The following is a 20,172-nucleotide window of genomic DNA, read 5'->3' on the forward strand; positions in this document are numbered from 1 at the left end:
CTGCAGGCGGTGCCAAACCGCTGCGCCACCGGGGCTGCCCGAGTAGGGAATTTAAATGGCTATGGGATACAGGAAAGAATAGGACCTGCGTGGAGGCTGACTGCTTATCCTCTGGGGTCTTTACACCTGAATGCCTCTTGGTTTACCTTCCATTTGTGCACTTTTGATAGAGACACAGGAACCCAAACCTGCTTCTCTTAGGGGGAAAACATCGGTGCAAGCATGCCGGCTGATCCCCAGGCTCTGAGACAGGGAAGACTTGGGAGTGGAGGGCGAACCAGGGGACGCAGTCCTCCTCAGGGGGACACCCACTTCTCACTTTGAACCCATTCCATAGTGTAAGAACATGAGCACACCGTTTCCAGCTCTACTGATGCATCAAAAGCTAGAAATCTGGCTCTTACTGTTTTTCAAATGAACCTCTCAAATCTAAAGTAAATATCAACTCTAATTTTCCAAAGAAATTGCCTACCAGTTGAAACACACTTTCAAATCGTAGCTACCAGTCTGTACTTCTCCTCAGGGAACCAAGAGAGAGATCGGTTAGGAAGATTGGGTGAAGCAAAGTTTTATGTGGCCTCGAATGCTGTGCTAAAGAGTTTTGACTTGAGCTCATTAACAGCTTCAGTTTTTACCAAAAACCTTCTTTGAACAGGGGTGTGACTTGATACAGAGGTTTGGGGACCGGTGAGGTGTACAGCGGCATGTGAAATAGCGAGGAAGCAGTCAGAGTTGAAGGTCACTGCAGTCAGGTTTGTGGCAATGCGGTTGGAAGAGGGTGGCAGCGGGATGAGCAAAACGGAGCGGACAAGAAGAAGGTGAAGTGTACCAGGCACTGGAGGATGCGGGAAGCCGGGGGCCGCGGGAGCAAAACTGAGCGAGGCTCTCTCACCCCAAAGGGCAGGGCCGGCCAGGTCGGGTGGGGGCCCGCAGAGGTTCCAGAAGCCGGCCCCACGGTCCCGAGGGGTCAGGAGCGCCAGGGCCCGCCCGGCGCCGCGCAGCCCCGCTCCGCTCCGCTCCGGCCCAGCAAGCGGCTCCGGCTCTTTACGGAACAGGCGGTATGAGCGAGTCGCCCATAAGGTGGGGGTGAAGCCACCGGCTTCTCGGGGCGGCTGTGGGGACCAAGGGGGAGGCGGACGGGCCGGCACCGGGGAGGGGGCGGAAGGCGCAGGCGCTCTCGGAGCCGGGGCTCCCGGAGGCTCGGGGTCCCGGGGGGGGGGGGGTCGGGGTCCCGGGGAGGGGGACCGCCCGCCCGCCTGCCTATGGGGAGAGGCCAGGAGCCGCCGGGCGGCCACGATCCGACACCTCCGCGCTCGGCGCTCCCACTCTGGAGCCCCGGGGGCCCCGCCCTCTGCGCCCCGAGGCCGCCCCGCGCGCCCCGATCTGCGAGCCGGCCCCGGGGCGCCCCGAGTCCCGCGGCGGCCGGAAGTGCGCGCTCCTCCCGCCCCTGGCTCGGCCTCTCTAGCAGCCCCGGGCGCCGGCGTCTCAGTGGGAATAACCCCTTCGGCCCCGCCAAGGGCTGAGTTGACTTGTGTTCTCCCTGCGCAACCGTTCGGTTCGGTCCTTGAACCGAACGTGCCCTTATCTAAAGGACAGCGCCCGACTCGCTGGGCTCGTGGGCCTGCTCGGCTGAGGTGCTGGGCCGCCTCGGGCAGGTTATTGAACCTCTCTGAGCCTCTGCTGGCCGATCTGTGAAATCCCCGTATCTACCGCAAAGGCGGCTGTAAGGATTCAGTGAACCCGTAAAGGACTTAGAAGAGGGTCTGTCGCTTAATCAGTGCTCAGTAAATGCTAGTCGTCATTGCTACGATTTTTACTGCGCCCCTTGGAAAAAGGCAGGTGCGCGAGGGTCAGTCTTGTGGCATGAGAATGAAGAACGTAATGGACATGATAAGAGCTGGTATTTATGGAGGGCCTTCTTTGTGCGGGCTTCCTGACACACCTGTCTCTACAGCCCTAGGGCAGGTCTGTGAAGGCAGTATTAGTATTCCCATGTTATGAGGGAGTTAGGAACTGAGGGGATGTGGGCGTAGGGTTTGAACTCAAGGCCCTCTGACTGCAGGGCGCATGGTTTTTTTTCTCCTCCACACTGCAGCTCTGATTTTGGAAACCTTTTCTGGAAATTCTGAACCGAAAGCAATAGTGCTGTCAGACCCGGATGCCCCGCTAGTCCAGAGCTGAGGAGGCTGTGCAAAACCACCCAGTTCCCAACCAGGCTGATCTCAGTAATGAAGGCGCTGCCCCAGCAAGGATGCTCTCCTTGCTTAAAGACAAGTATACTGTGACCTTCAAAAGAAGCAAGTTGCAGACATCCAAAGAGAGAAAGGCACTGAGGAAATATATATTTTAAAGTTTATTATTATTATTATTATTATTATTATTATTATTTTAACAATCTCTACACTCAACTTGGGGCTGGAACTCACCACCTGGAGATCAAGAGTCGCATGCTCTTCTGACTGAGCCAGCCAGGCACCCCTATTTTTTTTTTTTTTAATGATTGATTGATTGATTTTAGACAGAGCACGCAGGGGAAGAGCAGAGGGAGAGGGAGACAGAGAGCCTCAAGCAGACTCCACTCTGAGTGCAGAGGCCCATGAGGGGCTGGATTTCCTGACCTGGAGATCAACACCTGGGAAGAAACCAAAAGTTGGATGCTCAACCAACTGAGCAACCCATGCGCCCCCAGGCACCCTTATTTTTTAAGGATAAAGTAAATTCATGTTTTCATGTGCAAAAATGATTACAAAGCAGTCCAACCTTTGACACAACCTGTGGGAACCTCAGGGACCAGTCCGGCCTGCCACTTCTCCCTGCTTCTCGGGGTCCTTCTGGGCAGTTTCCGCTGGGCTCCAGTGTTTAGTACTAATAGCCTTTCATTAGGGTTCATGGAGCCTGGAGGACATGGTCAGGCTGTCCTTGCCTTTCGTTCGCTAGAGATTTAGTACCTTGATAGTCTTGCAGGAAGGCAGCTGGGGAGAGTCCCAGCATGAGAGCTGTGAGAGCCAGGGGTGGGTGGCCCTGAGAGATGAAGAACCAGAGACTTTCTCACCTCCACACCCTTGGCCACGCCACTCCCTCTACCTAGTTTAAGCTTTTGGATGGCAGGACATTGTCCATTTTGTCCTCTGCACCCTAATACCAGGGAAGTGTGAGGTTTTCCCAGGGTCACTCCACAAATTAGTGGTTTAGTCAGAACAGGGCTCTGGGTATCTCATGTCACACACCCAAGGGTGCAATGAGGAGTCCGGTGCCTCCCTGGTCTAAGGGCCATATTCACTTTCTTCAGCGAGAAAAATCATGCCCTTACAACACAGGATAGAGGTTTTCTAATAAGGTTACTTTTTAAAATTTTCTTTTTTAAAATTTTATTTATTTGACAGAGAGAGAGTGTGTGTGCAGCAAAGGGAGCAGCAGGCAAGGCAGAGGGAGAAGTGGGCTCCCTTCCCCCTGATGTCGGGCTTGATCCCGGGACCCTGAGATCATGACATGAGCCAAAGGCAGATGCCTCACCATCTGAGCCACCCAGCCGCCCCTACATTTTTCCTTTTCACTTCTTTTTATATTTAGGGGGAAAAATTCACATAATATACAAAGGCAAAAAAGGAAAAACGGGCTGCCCTCCTGCCTCTGCCTGTCCCTAGCCCCCGTCATCATCTCCTGAGCACTGTGACTGATTTCTTGTGTGTCTTTCTAAAGATAGTCTATGTATATGCAAGTGTCTCCTTTTAGAAAAACACAAATATGATAACGCACTGCAGTTACTTGCTTTTCCCCTTGCTTCTTTCACATAACAGCGTATTTTGGAGAATGTCTCGTGTCGGTCTGTACATGGCTGCTTCCTATTTTCACAGCTGCAGAGTATTCTGGTATATGGATATGCCATAATTTATTCAGTTGACTTCCCTGTTAGTGGACATGTAGATTATGTTCAATCTTTTGCTATAGAAGCAACATTTTGCTGAATAGCACTGTGAACACATCTTTGGGTGCACGTGCCACCATGCCTGTAGGCTCTAGAAGTGGAGTTGTTGGGTCAAAGGGTGTGCACATTTTAAATTTTGATCAGTTGCCAAATTTTCCTTCCCCCAAAAGAGGCAGTGCAGATGTCTGCTCTCTACTAATGTTTGAGAGTGCCTGATTCTCCACATAGTCTATAAGCAAACTATATTTGCAAACCTCTTAGGTTAAAAATAGTGTTACATGGGTTGTTTTTTTATTATGAGATTTCTTGGGGTTTTAAAAATTATTTATTTATTTCAGAGAGAAAGAGAGAGAGAATGAAAGCATGAGCTGGGGGAGGGGCAAAAGGAGAAGCATACTCCCCAGTGAGCAGGGCCCTGATGCAGGCAAGGCTCAATCCCAGGATCCTGGGATCATGACCTGAGCAAAGGCATTTGCTTAACTGACTGAGCCACCCAGGCACCCCTGAGATTTCTTTTATAACAAACACTGGTAAGAGGAAATAGTTAGATATTAGAGGTATAAAAAATTTTAAAGAGCATTAATCTTTGACTCAATCCTCATCTCCTGAGCTGACTTGGAGAAGTAAAATGAGAAAAATCGCCAATGAGCAATTGACACCTGACTCATTGGAGAAGAGATAGAAAATCTGGAAACAGACCAATGAAGTACCTACCAGTTTTCAAAACAAGGGAAGGATATTAATAACACAAGCCAAAGGTCAGAAAACTTGATGTTTAACTCAGTTGGAATCCTAAATCAGACCGTCGGATAGATGATTCACAAGAATCATCTGGTGCAGGGAAGAATAAGAATCTCGAATCCTACAGAATTGCATTAAATCACAGCTCTTACTAGCAGGGTAACCTTGGGGAAAGCACTTCGTATATCTCTGGAATTTTATTGTGTCAGTGTAAAAAAGGGGCAGCAATAGCTACCTGCCAGAGTTATGGTAAAACTAAAATAATTCATGTCAAATGCTTGGCACAAAAGATGTTAGCTAAAATGAAAGGAAGAAGGTCAAATCCAAGTCCTCTGGGATTATAGGCCCTAGACCCCTGATTTCTCAGGGAGATGATCTGGAGACAGAACAGCTGGACACAAGCACAGCTTGATTGCCCCTGTGAAAGGCAGGCTTGCTCCAAACCAGGTGGTCGGATCTCAAGGGTGAAAAACCAAACAGCGGACACTCCACATATCATCCCCATACAATGGGAAACAAAGCCATCTTCTTGCCAGTGTATATCTCAAGGGCCACCCTGTTCTATTCTTTGTGAATGGCTCCTGGGGCTGGCAAGGAGGAAATATGTGTATCTACCAACCCCCTAGAGCCAAAGGACATATGTTGTAGCTAATCCCCTTATTGGGGTTGCTTAAGGCCGGGGTGTGTGATTTGTAACAGTGGCTTTAAAAGCAGACTGGCTGAATTTATGAATTTAGCGCAGCCATGATCCACCTCCTACAGCACATCTGTCTCTGTGTTGGACTGGATTCAGAATTAGGGGATAGGGTTGAAGACATGGTCCTCTGAATTACAAAATGTCATTTTGATGAGGACTGACAGAACTTTCTCCCGAACCTCACATGAATTACCTAACCAACTTCTGCTTGGGCCTCTGGAAAGCTCAGCAAATGTGTAACTCACTTTTAGGAATTCTATCAGCAGAGTTTTATACATATGTTCTGTGCACCAACTCTGGATTCATGTTATCATTTCCCCCTTTATTTTCCCTCTGCCTTTTCTGGTTTTGGGTTTGTTTTTTGTTTTTGTCTTGTTAATGACCCTTTATCACTACTGCTATAGTCAGTGATAATCGCCGATGCTGAGCAGCTGTGGGTCTTACTAGATGCCAGGCACCTGTCCTTGGATATGTGGCTCTGTAAATGCCTCGGGTCCTTTTTTGAAACCAAGCAAGGTATAAATAAAGAAACAAGCACAACTGCCAGACTCCCTCATCTCCTTTATGGTACCCACTTAAAGGTGGCTTTTTAATATCTGATTTAATATCTTTTAAATATCTATACTGTCGTATATTATTAGAGAAAGGCTGCACATCCCTGACTTCATAGTTCTCCTTATGGACCTGTATTTGGAAATGAACAAGTCTACAAAGCAAAACAAAACCTCTTAGCAATCAGAAGCCATTAATCAGGTGATAATAACCTTACAGAAGTCAAATCCTCAGAGCCTGGTAAGGAAAGCAGAGATCACTAGAAGGCCATAGAGACCTGTAGTCCCAGAGTACTCTCACACACTTTACAAGGTGAGAACAAGAAAAAGGAATGCTGGTCGAGTGCTCACTTATGCTGGCGGGCATGTGACAGTGCCTTTAACCCTAGGAAGTAGGAATGATTTTTCATGGTTATAAGGTTACTTACTAGGTTCACAAACCAAGGAAATGTTCTAGATTTCACTTAGATGGACTTCAGCAAAGCATGTAATCAAATCTCTCCTCACATCCTTTAGGCAAGACAGAGACTGAGTATTCGGCATTTATTTTTTTTTAAGGTTTTATTTATTTATTCATGAGAGATGCAGAGAGAGGCAGAGACACAGGCAGAGGGAGAAGCAGGTGCCACGCAGGGAGCCTGACACAGGACTTGATACCCAGTCTCCAGGATTAGGCCCTGGGCCGAAAGCGGCGCTAAACCGCTGAGCCACCCGGGCTGCCCCATATTCTGCATTTAGAGTCACAACAAATTATAAGGTTGCATAATAATTTGCATCACCAAAGCCAGGGAAATTCTCCTAGATTTGACCCAACATTTCTATTGCTAGGAATGTCTTTTAAGAAAACAGACAAGGGTCCCTGGGTGGCGCAGCGGTTAAGCGCCTGCCTTTGGCCCAGGGCGTGATCCTGGAGACCCGGGATCGAATCCCACGTCAGGCTCCCGGTGCATGGAGCCTGCTTCTCCCTCTGCCTATGTCTCTGCCTCTCTCTCTCTCTGTGTGTGTGACTATCATAAATAAATAAAAATTAAAAAAAAAACAGACAAAATTTCAGAGATATATATCCTCAGAGATGTTCACTGAAGTTTTATTAGAACAAAAACAGGAGACAGTGTAAATATTCAACAACATGGAAATGACTGAGCAAAATATGGTGTACATAGAAGGAATTGTGTAGATGGCCATTAAAGTTATGGCCGTGAAGACAAGGAGCAACAAAAACCTATAACTAAGTTTAAAAAAAAAAAAAGCTTAGAAAGAAATACAACGAAAGGCAAAAATAGTTGAAATAGGAGATGAAAAAATGAATAATTTCACTTTTTTTAGTAATTTCACTTTTTAATATTTTCATTAGTTATATTATTTTTCTAGCGCAAAAAAAAAAAAAAAAAAAGCCAAAGATGAAAGCTTAAGGTAACTACCAGGAAAAAAAATTAACGGTATGTGCACACACCTCACTCAGTTTTCACACTCTGGAAGGGTTATTTCCCTATTTTACAGACAAGGAAATGGAGATTCAGAGAAGGTCCAGTAATTAGAACAAGGTCTCACAGCTGAATGTGACAGAAACAAGAATTGAAACAAAGTCTGACTGGCAGCTTTCCAGTTCCTACCCTTGCACTGCCAGCTGTCTCACGACAGAGGACCACTGCCAATCTGTGGTGTCTTTCAGTGCTTTACAGAAAGGTGCCCCCTCAGGACAGACAAACTGCGGAAAGATCCCATCTCTGGGCAGGCAGCCCCCGCAATGTGGCCTTCAGCTGTTGGATTAAGTCTAGGTGGAAATGCCATGGTATCTGTCCCCGGAGCCGGTGACATAACCTGTACCGGCATCCACATGGCAGGCAAGGTGTGCCCAGGTGGCATCAGGTGTCTCTGCCAGTGGGTTGAGACAGCACCAGGAGAAAGGTGGTCCTTCCTGTTCTCCTTCCCAGGAGAACCCTTTGATTCCACCCAGGGCAGGGTCTCAGGTTGGTGCGAGGCTTTTATCACCTCCTAACTCCCACTGTGCCTCTGTCTCTGTCACTCTCACATACACATGAAATGAGCCCCTTCACCAGAGCCTTCCCCTAATTGTGCAACAATATATTGAAGGCACTTATTAACATAATTTAATATTGAATTTTTAAAAAGATTTTAGGGCAGCCCGGGTGGCTCAGTGGTAGCACCACCTTCAGTCCCGGGTGTGGTCCTGGAGACCTGGGATCGAGTCCTACATTGGGCTCCCTGCATGGAGCCTGCTTCTCCCTCTGCGGTCTGTCACAGAGGCACAGACCGCCTCTGTGTGTGTGTGTGTGTGTGTGTGTGTGTCATGAATAAATAAATAAAATTAAAAAAAAAATAAAAAGATTTTATTTATCTGAGAGAGAGAGCACGAGCAGGGGAAGGGGCAGAGGGAGAAGCAGACTCCTCCCTGAGCAGGGAGCCTGATGTGGGCTCGATCCCAGGACCCTGAGATCATAACCTGAGCCAAAGGCAGATGCTTAACCAACTGAGTCTCCCAGGCACCTCTAACTGAATTTTTTTTTTTCTAACTGAATTTTTAATTGTAAAATTCACATAACATTCATAATTTCAATCATTTTGAAGTATACAATTCGGTGACATCTCATACATTTATCTATAGTCATCATGTCTATCTAGTTCCAGAACACTCCATCACCTCAAAGGAAGTCTTGTACCCTTTAAGCCATCACTCCCCATTCCTACCTCTCCCCAGCCCCTGGCAACCATTCATCTGCTTTGTGTCTCTCTGGATTCACCTGTTCTGGATACTTCATATAAACAGAATCATAAAATAGGCAGCCCCTGTATATCTATTACATTGCACTTAACAAAGTTTTCAAGGTTCATCCAGGTTGTAACACATAGCAGCAATTTATTCCTTTTTATGGCTTAATGATATTCCATTGTATGGATACGCACCACATTTTGTTCATCTATTCATACCTTGATGGACATTTGGGTTGTTTCCACTTTTTGGCTATTACGAATAGTGCTGCTATGAGCATCTGTGTACAAGTTTTTGCGTAAACATACGTTTTCATTTCTCCTGGGTACAGACCTGGTATTGCTCTGTCATAGGTAGGTCCTATGTTTAGGAAATTAGGAAATTTTTTGAGGAACCACCCAGTGGTTTTCCAGTGGCTGCACCATTTTACATTCCCACCAGCAATGTATGAGGGTTGCTGAAGTTTCTCCACATCCTTACCAACACTGGTTACTCTCAGGTTTTTAGAAAGTATTATTATAACTGTCCCTGTGGGCGTGAAGAGGGATCTCAATGGGGTTTTGATTTGCATGTTCCTCATGGCCAATGATGTTAACCATCTTTTCATGTGTTTGTTGGCCATCTGTAGATCTTCTCTGGAGAAATGTCCAAGCTCTTTGCCCATGTTTTGATTGAGTTGACTTTATTGTTGAGTTTTTACAGTTCTTTCTTTCTTTCTTTCTTTCTTTCTTTCTTTCTTTCTTTCTTTCTTTCTTCTTTCTTTCTTTCTCTTTCTTTTAATTTTTATTTATTTATGATAGTCACAGAGAGAGAGAGAGAGAGAGAGAGAGAGAGAGGGAGAGAGGCAGAGACACAGGCAGAGGGAGAAGCAGGCTCCATGCACCGGGAGCCCGACGTGGGATTCGATCCCAGGTCTCCAGGATCGCGCCCCGGCCAAAGGCAGGCGCCAAACAGCTGCGCCACCCAGGGATCCCTTTCCTCTCTTTTTCTTTCTCTTTCTCTTTCTTTCTTTCTTTCTTTCTTTCTTTCTTTCTTTCTTTCTTTCTTTCTTTCTTTCTTCTTTCTTTCTTTCTTCTTTCTCTTTCTTTCTTTCTTTTCTTCAGAGGGAGAGGGAGAGAATCTCAAGCAGGCTCCACATTCAGTGAGATCATGACCTGAGCCGAAAACAAGAGTCAGACCCTTAACCGACTGAGCCATCCAGGTGCCCCTACAGTTTTTTATATATGCTGGATACTAGTCCCTTACCAGACACATGGTTTGTTAACATTTCCTCTCCCATTCTGTGGTGTCTTCACCTGCTTGATACTTTCCTTCGATGTACAAAATTTTTAAATTTGATTAAGTCCCATTTACCTATTTTTTCTTTTGTTGCTTGTATTTTTGGTATCATATCTAAGAAGCCAATGACAAATCCAAGATCATGAAGATTAACCCCTAAGTTTTCTTCTAAAAATTCTATAGTGTTAGGTCTTTGAACCATTTGGTATTACTTTTGCCTTGTATTTATTTTTACACTTATAATTAGCAATTTTCTTTTTTTTTTAAGTCTTAGTTATTTAAGACCCACCCAATGTGGGGCTCAAATTCACAACCCCACAATCAAGAGTTGGATGCTCTTCTAACTGAGCCACCCAGGCTCCCCAGTAACAAGCAATTTTCTTTTCTTTTTTTTTAAATTTTATTTATTTATTCATGAGACACACAGAGAGAGAGGCAGAGACACAGGCAGAGGGAGAAGCAGGCTCCATGCAGGGAGCCCGACATGGGACTTGATCCCAGGGTCTCCAGGATCAGGTCCTGGGCCGCTAAACCACTGAGCCACCCGGGCTGCCCAACAAGCAATTTTCTATTTATCACACTGATATTGAGTTTCCTTCTCAGATATGTTTCTTTCAGTGAAGACAAACACACTGAACTGAAGAAAAATATCAACACCATACAGGGTACCCAGATGTGGCCAAGTTGGCTAGTAAAACATAGGAATCCCTGCAGTCAGTTTGTGACAAAAGCTGAGGATGGTTCTCTAGGAGACGATGTAGTTTAGGAGAGAAGAGGAGGAATTTAGCTGGATTCTGAATGAGGGAAGTCTCAGACTCGCAGTCAGAAAATCCAAGACCTATGGATCCCAAGTTCTCATGGATGCTCTGTGACTGGAACATGTTGCCTGTCTGAAGTCCTGTTCCCTCATGAATAAAAAGGTGAGGATAACTGCCTCTACCAAGAGAAACAAATGCCTTAATGTGAGTGAAATCATAGGTTATAAAACAATCAATGAGGGTGAATACCAGGGCCCAGACTTAGGTTGGCTGGCATTTGAACAGGACTCTGAAGACAGACAAGATTTGTCTGTGTGGAGGGGAGAAGCAGAGGCCTTCTAGAGGAGGCCAAGGGAGTCAGTGCTTGATGAAAGGCCCCAGAAGCAGGACCATCCTGTGTTGGGGGAGGGTTGGGGTGGAGCCTGGGACAGACATTGCATGACAATGGGGATTACTGGGGGTGGGGGGCACTGAGCAGAGGAGGGAAAAGGCTGGTTGGTTTCAAAAAGGACCAGGTGCTCTGGCATTTAGACTTCTCCAGCCACAAGTCTAGGGTCCTTGGGGTGTGCCAAGGGTAGAATCAGGCTTCAAGTGTTTGGGAGCTTACCGATTTTTTTTTAAGTATTGTAACCGTGTGTGACAATATAATCCTCTCTTCCATCTGTCTTCAATCTCCTTTCCCATGCTTAGGCTGCAGTAGAGCATCTGTTCCAGGGGGAATGGGGACCTCTCTTGAAGGTTAGTCCACGCGTAACATATGGGTAGGAAATCAGTTGAATTTAATTTAATGTGACTTGGATCAGAACAAACCTGAAAAAGAAATCAATGTGTTATTTTAACCCATGATCTCCAGTCCAGCCTTATACTGTAAACGTTTACCATTTATATACTTTTTTTCTTTTTTGAGATTTTATCATTTATTCATGAGAGACACAGAGACAAGGCAGAAACATAGGCAAAGAGAGAAGCAGGCTCCCTGAGGGGAGCTGGATGCAGGACCTTATCCCACAACCCTGGGATCATGCCCTGAGCCGAAGGCAGCTGCTCAACTGCTCAACTGCTGAGCCACCCAGGCGTCCCAACATTTACCATTTAAAAAGTGACTTTTGGGGATCCCTAGGTGGCGCAGCGGTTTAGTGCCTGCCTTTGGCCCAGGGTACAATCCTGGAGACCCGGGATCGAGTCCCACATTGGGCTCCCAGTGCATGGAGCCTGCTTCTCCCTCTGCCTGTGTCTCTGCCTCTCTCTCTCTCTCTCTCTGTGTGACTATCATAAATAAATTTAAAAAAAATTTTTAGGGGATCCCTGGGTGGCTCAGCTGTTTAGTCCCTGTCTTCAGCCCAGGGCATGATCCTGGGGTCCCAGGATCGAGTCCCACGTCGGGCTCCTTGCATGGAGCTTGCTTCTCCCTCTGCCTGTGCCTCTGCCTCTCTCTCTCTTTCTATGTCTCTCATGAATAAATAAAATCTTTAAAAAAATAAAATAAAATAAATAAAAATAATAAATTTTTTAATAAAAAAATAAAAAATAAAAAGTGACTTTTACAAATTGGAGATCATCAAACAAAATCAAAGAATCCAAAGTTAAGCCTTCCTCCTATCCCAGATCCTCAGGCCTCCTCCCCAGAAGTCACTGTCCTTTCCAGGCACTTATGTATCCTCTCCAAATAGTCAAGTATACACAAAAGTTTTCCATATGGTCAGACTCTTACCGTTGAGAACATTTGATCTGAAGTGTCATTTTGCAGATGAGGTGACTGAGGCCCAGACACGTGATGACAGAGCTACTTCAGTTCACACCTTCATGAAAATACTTAGTAACAGGGATCCCTGGGTGGCACAGCGGTTTGGTGCCTGCCTTTGGCCCAGGGCGCGATCCTGGAGACCCAGGATCGAATCCCATGTTGGGCTCCCGCTGCATGGAGCCTGCTTCTCTCTCTGCCTGTGTCTCAGCCTCTCTCCTCTCTCTGTGTGACTATCATAAATAAATAAAAATTATAAAAAAAAAAGAAAATACTTAGTAACAAACAGTATACATATATCTTATTTACTTTAATGTTTTATTTATTAAAAAAAATTTTTTAAGTAGGCTCCATGCCCAACGTGGGGCTTGAACTCATGACCCTGAGATCAAGAGTTGAATGTTTTACTGACTGAGCCAGCCAAGTGCCCCATATTTATTTTTAAATTATACATGCCTACATTTACTTAATATATAAATATGTATTATTCACCCAATTATGTGACTTTCTATAGCTTAATCAAAGTTATTGTTAAGATATAAAATTATAAAAGTTCTTAATTTTCAAAAATTAAAAAACAAAACAAAAACCTTCTCTACTGATGATAAGGACTGAAGGAGGCATTCTGAGGGTGAACACACTGGTGCTTTTTTGGAAGAACCTTGGGGGACCAGATGGGTGGGAAGAAGCCAACGGAGCTGGAGGCAGGAGAACCTGTCAGAAAGTTACTGTGGTCATTCAGGGATGAGAACCAGGGCATGACAATGGCCTGGGGCAGGGCGACAGAAGAGGTGGGCAGACTCAGCAAGGTGCCATAGGCCTGAGGACTTTCTAATGAACAGGGTACAGAGGAGAGCCGCTCAGGCCTTGGGGAGCAGGATGACTAGGTATCACGGAGAGCGATGAAGCTGGTGAATCTGGATGACCGTGACATGGACAGGTCTGTTAGGCAAATGGACAGAAAGAACAAGGCCTCAAGGTCAGGGACAAGGCTAGCAGCTGACATGGAAGGGTTTTTGGAACTGACCACATCGAACAGGAAATGTCTGAGGAAGAGAATGTAAAGGAAGGACGTGGCTCTGAGCCTTAGGGACATGGTGGTTAGGAGGCACCAGGAGGGTAGGACTCAATGTGAGAAGTCTTAGGGAGCCACGGAAGGTTCTTGAGCAGAGGAGTGACCGATCCTGGACTCTAGAGGCAGACAGGATCTCCCAGTCCTGGGACCCTGCTCTTGTTCTACAGTTGAGGACCACATTCCCAAGAAGCAGCCCCCAATACACCCTGTGGGCATGCACATCTCCAGGAAAGAAGGCCCTTCTGGTCCTGGTGGCACTGGCTAGAGGTCCCCTGCCTGGCAGCTGTCCCAGTGAGAAGGGTGGGGTCAGAAGCAGGCTTCTCAGGTGGCAGCTCCTCAGCTCTTGCATCCTGCCTAAGAATGGCCCCTCCATAGAGCAGAGGATTGGAGTCTCAGGTCACGGCCCCAGATCCTCTGAAGTTACGCACTCCCCGTCTCTCTCAGGACACACTTTCCAGGCTCCTGGCTCTCCTGCCCAGCGGGCCGGGGGCTGTGCACTCTGATGAGAGAGAATGAGGCACCCTGGCTGACTCTGAATTCTCGTATCTCATTTAACCCTCCTGTCCCTTTGGGAACCAAACCTCATCCCCTTTCCAAAGATGCACCCAAATCTCCAAGAGGCAAAGTGAGTTGCCCACGACCACCACACTGAGCAGTGAGGACAGAGCAGGGTCCGGACAGGGTCCACCTACAGGACCTCACCGCTTTCACACAACCCTGGGCTCAGAACACAAGGGCCCACATGGCTAAGGGGCCACGTGGAAGGCTGCCAAGCTGTGGCTGAGAAGAGCATGGCGGTGGTCTACCCGGGAAAGCCAAAGGGAGAACAGTCCTCATCCTTCCAGGTGTACTCTGCCAGGAGGGTCTCCTTTCTGTCCAGCGTCCCAGCTGACTGTAGGTGACAGGACAGCATACTGTCACCTACAGTCAGTGTACCCTTTGCTTCCCTAGGAGCAGGACAAGCAAACTGTTGCTGGAGAATGGCTTGGCCTGAACACCCTTGCCAATTGATTCCTCTCTCCAGCTCCTGGAGTAAGGTGTGGGAGAGGATGGCGAGGCTGAGTGGCTCACGCTCTGGTCCCAGACACACATGAGCCATTCTGAGAGTTGTGGTTAGTAGCCATGTGGTTCTAATGTCAGTGTGCCTGGATCTGAATCCAGCTCTGTCACTTGTTAGCTGTGTACCAGGGACTTACTCTATTGTCAGAATAATATTGGTTTCGCAAATTATTGTGAAGATTCATGGAGCCCTTGGAATAGCATCTGGCACATAGTAAATACTCAATAAATGTAACTACTCAGAAGACATCATCCTCATACTTACCACTCTGAACCTGGGGAGCACACCAAGGGGCACAGAATCAGCACCTACCATGAAGTGGGTGTTGGAGCATCAACAGTGGAAGATCACGGATATACTGAAACCACCTCTCAGCCTCAGGGTTGGAGACACAATAGGAGTGACAGGGACTGACACACTGGAAAGCCAGTGGCCTTGTAAGGAAGGAAGCTACTGCTCAGCCAGTGGCTCCCATGTGCACATTTGGGTCTTGTTGCCACATCTTTGGATTTTCCAAAGAAGTGGGAAATCTGGACTTGCATGTGAAACATACTAATTTTTTTTTTAATTTTGTTTATGAGAGAGAGATAGGCAGAGACACAGGCAGAGGGAGAAGCAGGCTCCATGCAGGGAGCCCGATGCGGGACTCGATCCTGGGTCTCCAAGATCATGCTCTGGGCTGAAGGCGGCGCTAAACCGCTGAGGCACCAGGGCTGCCCTAATGTTTTTCTTTTTAAGATTTTATGTATTCACGAGAGACACGAGAGAGAGAAACAGAGACAAAGGCAGAGGGAGAAGCAGGCTCCCTACTGGGGGACTTGATCCCAGGACCCCAGGATCTGGACCTGGGCCGAAGGCATACACTCAGCCACTGAGCCACCCAGGTACCCCAAACGTACTGATTTTTAAAGGTGGCGATTCATTCAGTTAAACATGCACACACACCAGAAAGGGTGTAGGCCAAATCAAAATCTGGGAGCCTCCAGGTGCAGCTTCCCTCCTCGCCCCCCAGACTTACTGCCCCCAGGCCAGGTCAGGCTTTTGCAGTGGTTCAGGGGAGGAGACAGTAGCGAGGGCCAGATCCACCACTCGGATCCCGATCCCCAGTCTGCCTCTTCCTCACCTGTCTCTCAGAATGATGGGGGGGGCGGGGGGTGAAGTTGTCTGAACTATGAATGTGATTATGAAGCCAGAGCCCAGTTTTACCTGACTTGGCCACATCTGTCCCGCCTGGGGGTTGATCCAGAAATGGATGGAGGAGGCAGGAGAAGGACTTCATCCCACGCGTTGAGTGAACTGAGCACCTACTACATGCTGGGCACTGTTCCAGGAGCTGGGGAGACAGCAGGGAAGCCAAGAGACCAAGCCCTTCCCCTGGTGGTGCTGACGTGACGGTGTGCGGTGTGCGTATGCGTGTGAGGGAGGCACAGGTGCACACAGACGGCAAACTCGCAAACGTTCTGTTGGGGTTTGCTGCCTGCTGTGCTGTGAGAAACAGAGCAGAGAAGGGGAGGCCAGGAAGGGCCAAGGCCCTGAGGTGAGAGTAAGGAATCACAGGTGAGGGAGCCAGAGATAAGAGGGGCACGTGCCTGGACGGGAAGGTGGGTGAAGGAGACAGAGAAGCGAGCAGAGGCAGGACCCGGGGCCCCTCTTCTCCTGGTGACCACACTCTCTGCACCCCAGATGTAGCCCAGAGGGACCGCATCCTCTTCAGCAATGTGTGACACACGGTTTGTTCCTGGGCTTGCTCCCTCGCGTCCCTGGACAGCTAGTCCCGTTCACTTTCTCCTGTGACTCTCCTGTGTCTATAGCTTCCACACTGTCAAACTTCTTGAGATCTTAAGGATAGAAAGCTCAATTCCTGTTCCCCTGGGAGATCTCTCCACCACCGTGCTCCCCGCACTGCCCGGGCTTCACCAGACAAATATGGGCAATGGCAGTAACGACCTGGCCTTTAAGTGAGTTACCTCACTTCTCACAACTCAGTTTCCCCTCCTGTAAAATGCGGATGGTCTCAGATTGTGGTGGGGAGGGATGAGATAAAGGCTATAAAAATTGGGAGCCTAGGTCACCTGGGCCTTGGGATTTGAAAGGCTTCTCCTGCTCTGAGCCAGGTGCCCCTGAGTGGCTGGGAAAGCCCCCCCCCCCCCAGGGCAGGGACACCCCCACCCAACTTCCCTCCAGCCACCAAGGCAGCTCTGAGGGGGCTAACGGGGAAGAGGCAAGGCAGGCTGCAAATCCCTCCCAGCTGGGCTTGTCCCCTCAGCCCAAACTCTAGTTGCCTGGACTTACTACTCCATTTAAGCCATTTCTAGTCTGTAGGCTGTTCCCTGTCGGCACCTGTCGTGCTCCCACCCTACAACCCAGGCATCTGAGCCCCAACCCTGGGTCTGAGTCCCAACAAAGGCAGGCCCCCGGGTGACCAGCAGCCACCAAATCGGAAATGGGGCTTTCCGGGAGTGGCCGGTAGAGCCCCTCCGAGATGGATAGTGGCCAGCAATCCAGAGACCCCCCCACTAGCATCTGGGCTCCCCCGGAGGCCCCGCTCCCGCTGGAGACAGAGAGAGGGGCGTCGTCTCGGCCACCTCTCTGCTCCCCGTCCTCTTTTTTTCCCAGGCTGCGGGAGGCAAAGGGTTAAATCCCATAGAGCTGATGCTCTGACTCCAGGCTAGAGGGGCCCGGGAAGCTGGGGTCACTTCCTGCTCCGTCCCAGTCACCCTGAACTGGTCCCCGGGTCCTCAGCCTGGGATCACCCCTTGAGAAGGACCCCAGAGTCCTCGGCGTCCAGCCCGGCCCCCGAGTCAGGGCATTCAAGGGGTTAAGTCCCCTGGGGCTGGATTCTGCCTTCCGGCCTTCCCCAGACCCCAGAGCCGTGAGTTGGGGACGCCTGGGTTCCTGGGGGGTGGCCCGGAGGGCCCGGGACGGCCGCCGGGAACAATGGGGCGCGGGAGGCGGGGGCGCGCGGGCCTGCGCCCCCTCCCCGCCCCGGGCGCCGGTGGGGTGGGGGCCGGGCCGGGGCCGCGAGGGGCCGAGGATTCTGGGAAGAGCGCGAGGGTCTGGCCGTGGGGGAGGGGAGGAGGGCGTGAGCATTCTGGGAAGAGGGAATGGGGCCGCCGGCGGGCCGGGGCGCAGCGAGCGCCGGAATCCCGGGGGCCCCGCGGGCCGTGGGGGGCCAGGATGCCGGGCTCCGGCCCCGGAGCCGGAAGAGGGTCGCGGGGAGCCGTCCGAGCAGCGGTCCGGGGGTCCGCGCCGAGCTGGTGCGGGCGTTGGGCGCGGGGGGCCGGGCCAGGGCGGCTGCCTTCCCGCAGCCGCCTTCGTGTCAGGGTCACCCTGGGCCGCTCTCCGCACCTCCGTGCGAGGCAGCCGCCTCCTCCCGTCCTTCCCTGCCCTCCGCGGTGAGGCCGGCCGGGGTGCAAGGCCGGTGCCCGGGGCCTGCCCTCCTCGCCTCCCTAGGTGTTCCCACTTCTCTGCTCCATGGCGGCCTGGGCTTTAACCCTTTCCCTTCCGCTCGGGAGCGCTGAGCTTGAATTTCTCCGGACGATGAGGACGATGAGGCTTCAGAGGCGCTTACCTGTCCTTACTCTTCAGAAGAGGCAGCCCCCAGCTGGGCGGAGGCCCCGCTCCCACGGCCCCGCGCCCACCGCGCCCAGCTCCCACCCTCCAAAGACACCTACAGATGGGGGGGCAGGGGCATTTCGTGGCTTTAGGAGCTGCGGAGGTGAAGAAATTAATTTACTTCCCCAAATCCAACACCTATATCCCCTACCGCTATTTGGCAGGGTTCAGCCTGCCCCTGCTTCACTTTGGTTGCCTCCCAGCTGCCTCCTTGTCTTTGCCATGTCTTGCACCACTGACCCCATACACAGTGCCCATCCCACACAGCCACTCAGAGCCTGGGCCCTCCCCAGGGGCTCTGTTAAAACCTAAACATTGTGGGAACCTAGAATTTAGCTCTGGCGGCCTTATTCCCTCAACTTGGAATCCTGTCACCCTTTCTGGAGCGATAGCTAAGCTAGGTTTTACCTGAAGGCCACTCCGAACTCCTGTTTCTTTGGCACCAACCCCCGTGCAAAATGACCTAAAAGGCATTAGACCAGACAGGTTTTTCAGGAACAAGGGGGTCTCACTCACTCCCCTTCATTTGTTCAACAAAATTTATGAAGCACCTCTTACGTATCAGGCACCGTCCTAGGCACAGGATACAACAACAACAGATCAAACAAAATAGAAGAAGGGGTGCCGGGATGGGAGTGTTAATGGGGGGCTTCCACCCAGACTGCAGGACATCATCACTGGATGCAATAAGCCAAGGAAAGCTGGTGGTCCTGGGCATTTCTCCATCTCATGACTTGTAGGTTGTGTCCAAGCTTTCCTCCTCAGCTGTCTCCTGCCAGCAGCCCACATTTAGGAGTTTCATGTGACTCCCAAGGTCATCTTCCTAGCAGAGGCCGGGGCAAGCCAGACCCAGAACCTTGCATTTCTGGTCTTAGACCTGCCACACTTACCAGTATGTGACCTTGGAGAAATCTCTGAGTGTTGATTTCCTGATCTGTAAAATGGACAAGCTGCCTCCTGGATCCTCTTGCAGGTCTGTGGGGAGGATCAGGAGAGATAAGGACAGCATGGGCAACCGAATCAACAGCTGGGTGGCCTCCACCCACTTTTCCCTTCTCCTTCCCATTTTCTTTTCAAGGTCATCCCTGCAGAAGCCCCCGATGGCTTCAAACTGCTCCCCCCATCACCACCACAACTCTGGCTTGACCTTTCTGTGCTTGGATAACGGAAAAAGGCCCCAGTCCTTTTCGGAGGCCTTTTCCCCTCAGGGAAATCTGATTGCTTTCTTGCTTTTTGCTTTTTTTTTTTTTTTTTAACCCTTCAAGTTTTCCAGGCACTGTCAGTTCTCTGGGCTCATAAGGCAAGTTTATTGGTCCCAATTAGCAGCCCCATTAAGGAGGAAAATTAGAGTCTTAATGAGCTTCCTCTGATTAGCGAAATAACAGGTTTCCCAGCCTCTGGGCATCAGAGGGCTGGGGTGAGCGCCTCCTTCCCCTGTGGGTGTCAGATACTTCTCTAGCCCCCAGTCTGGGTTTAAAGGGTTATGACTGATGAGCTTGTAATTACACTCTTAAATTCACCTACCGGCTTAGTTGTGATCTTAAGATTTGGAGCCGAATCAGGCCTGCAGAGGGGAGGGGGGGGCCAGGGTGAGAATTCAGGCCCAGAGAAATGGGGAGGTGGGGAACTGAATGAAGTTCACAGGATGAGCACTAGTGCCCGGGCCAGCCAGCTCGGAAGTAAAGAAAAGCAGATCCGCTGCCATTGTGTGTTCCTGTCTTCTCCCCTGCCCCTCCCACCAGGGTCCCTGGAACACCGGGCAGTCCGGAGCTCTGGGATGGAGCCTGACACGGTGCTGTGGAGCTCAGGTCTTCAGGGTCCTGAACAGAGCCCCAGCGATGCTCATAGAGGTGAGGGGCACCAGAAGGGACTGCAGTCCTGACAAGACAGTGGCCCCAGTGCAGGGAGGGGCCCAGATTCTGGGGGATACCCAGGGGAGGGAAGCAAAACCCAACCCCATGTTCTGAAAGGAGATAGGGGCTGGAGACTCCCTTTCTCTC

General features: G+C 49.8%; 1 protein-coding gene and 1 long non-coding RNA gene across 7 annotated transcripts in view; one reads left to right on the forward strand and one right to left on the reverse strand.

Annotated features, from left to right (window-relative positions):
• ZNF629 (zinc finger protein 629) overlaps window positions 1-20,172 on the forward strand; it is an 81,575-nt gene that overhangs the window by 55,511 nt on the left and 5,892 nt on the right. For 3 of the 6 annotated variants that reach the window (XM_035718395.2, XM_049111249.1, XM_049111250.1), the window contains one exon: window positions 19,915-20,022. In XM_035718395.2, coding sequence (XP_035574288.1) covers window positions 19,915-20,022 — 108 coding nt within the window. Of the gene's footprint in view, window positions 1-655; window positions 753-899; window positions 1,081-17,263; window positions 17,430-19,914; window positions 20,023-20,172 lie in introns of those variants that run through there. The other 3 variants (XM_049111251.1, XM_025415887.3, XM_025415886.3) reach the window with 3 other exon arrangements.
• LOC112640116 (uncharacterized) lies at window positions 10,346-16,689 on the reverse strand. The gene is made up of 4 exons (XR_003123849.3): window positions 15,764-16,689; window positions 12,393-12,655; window positions 11,289-11,491; window positions 10,346-10,859 (listed from the first exon to the last, which is right to left on the reverse strand). It is a non-coding gene; the product is annotated as an uncharacterized LOC112640116 (long non-coding RNA).

Source organism: Canis lupus, chromosome 6 (assembly GCF_003254725.2).
Source record: "Canis lupus dingo isolate Sandy chromosome 6, ASM325472v2, whole genome shotgun sequence".
NCBI lineage: Eukaryota > Metazoa > Chordata > Mammalia > Carnivora > Canidae > Canis > Canis lupus.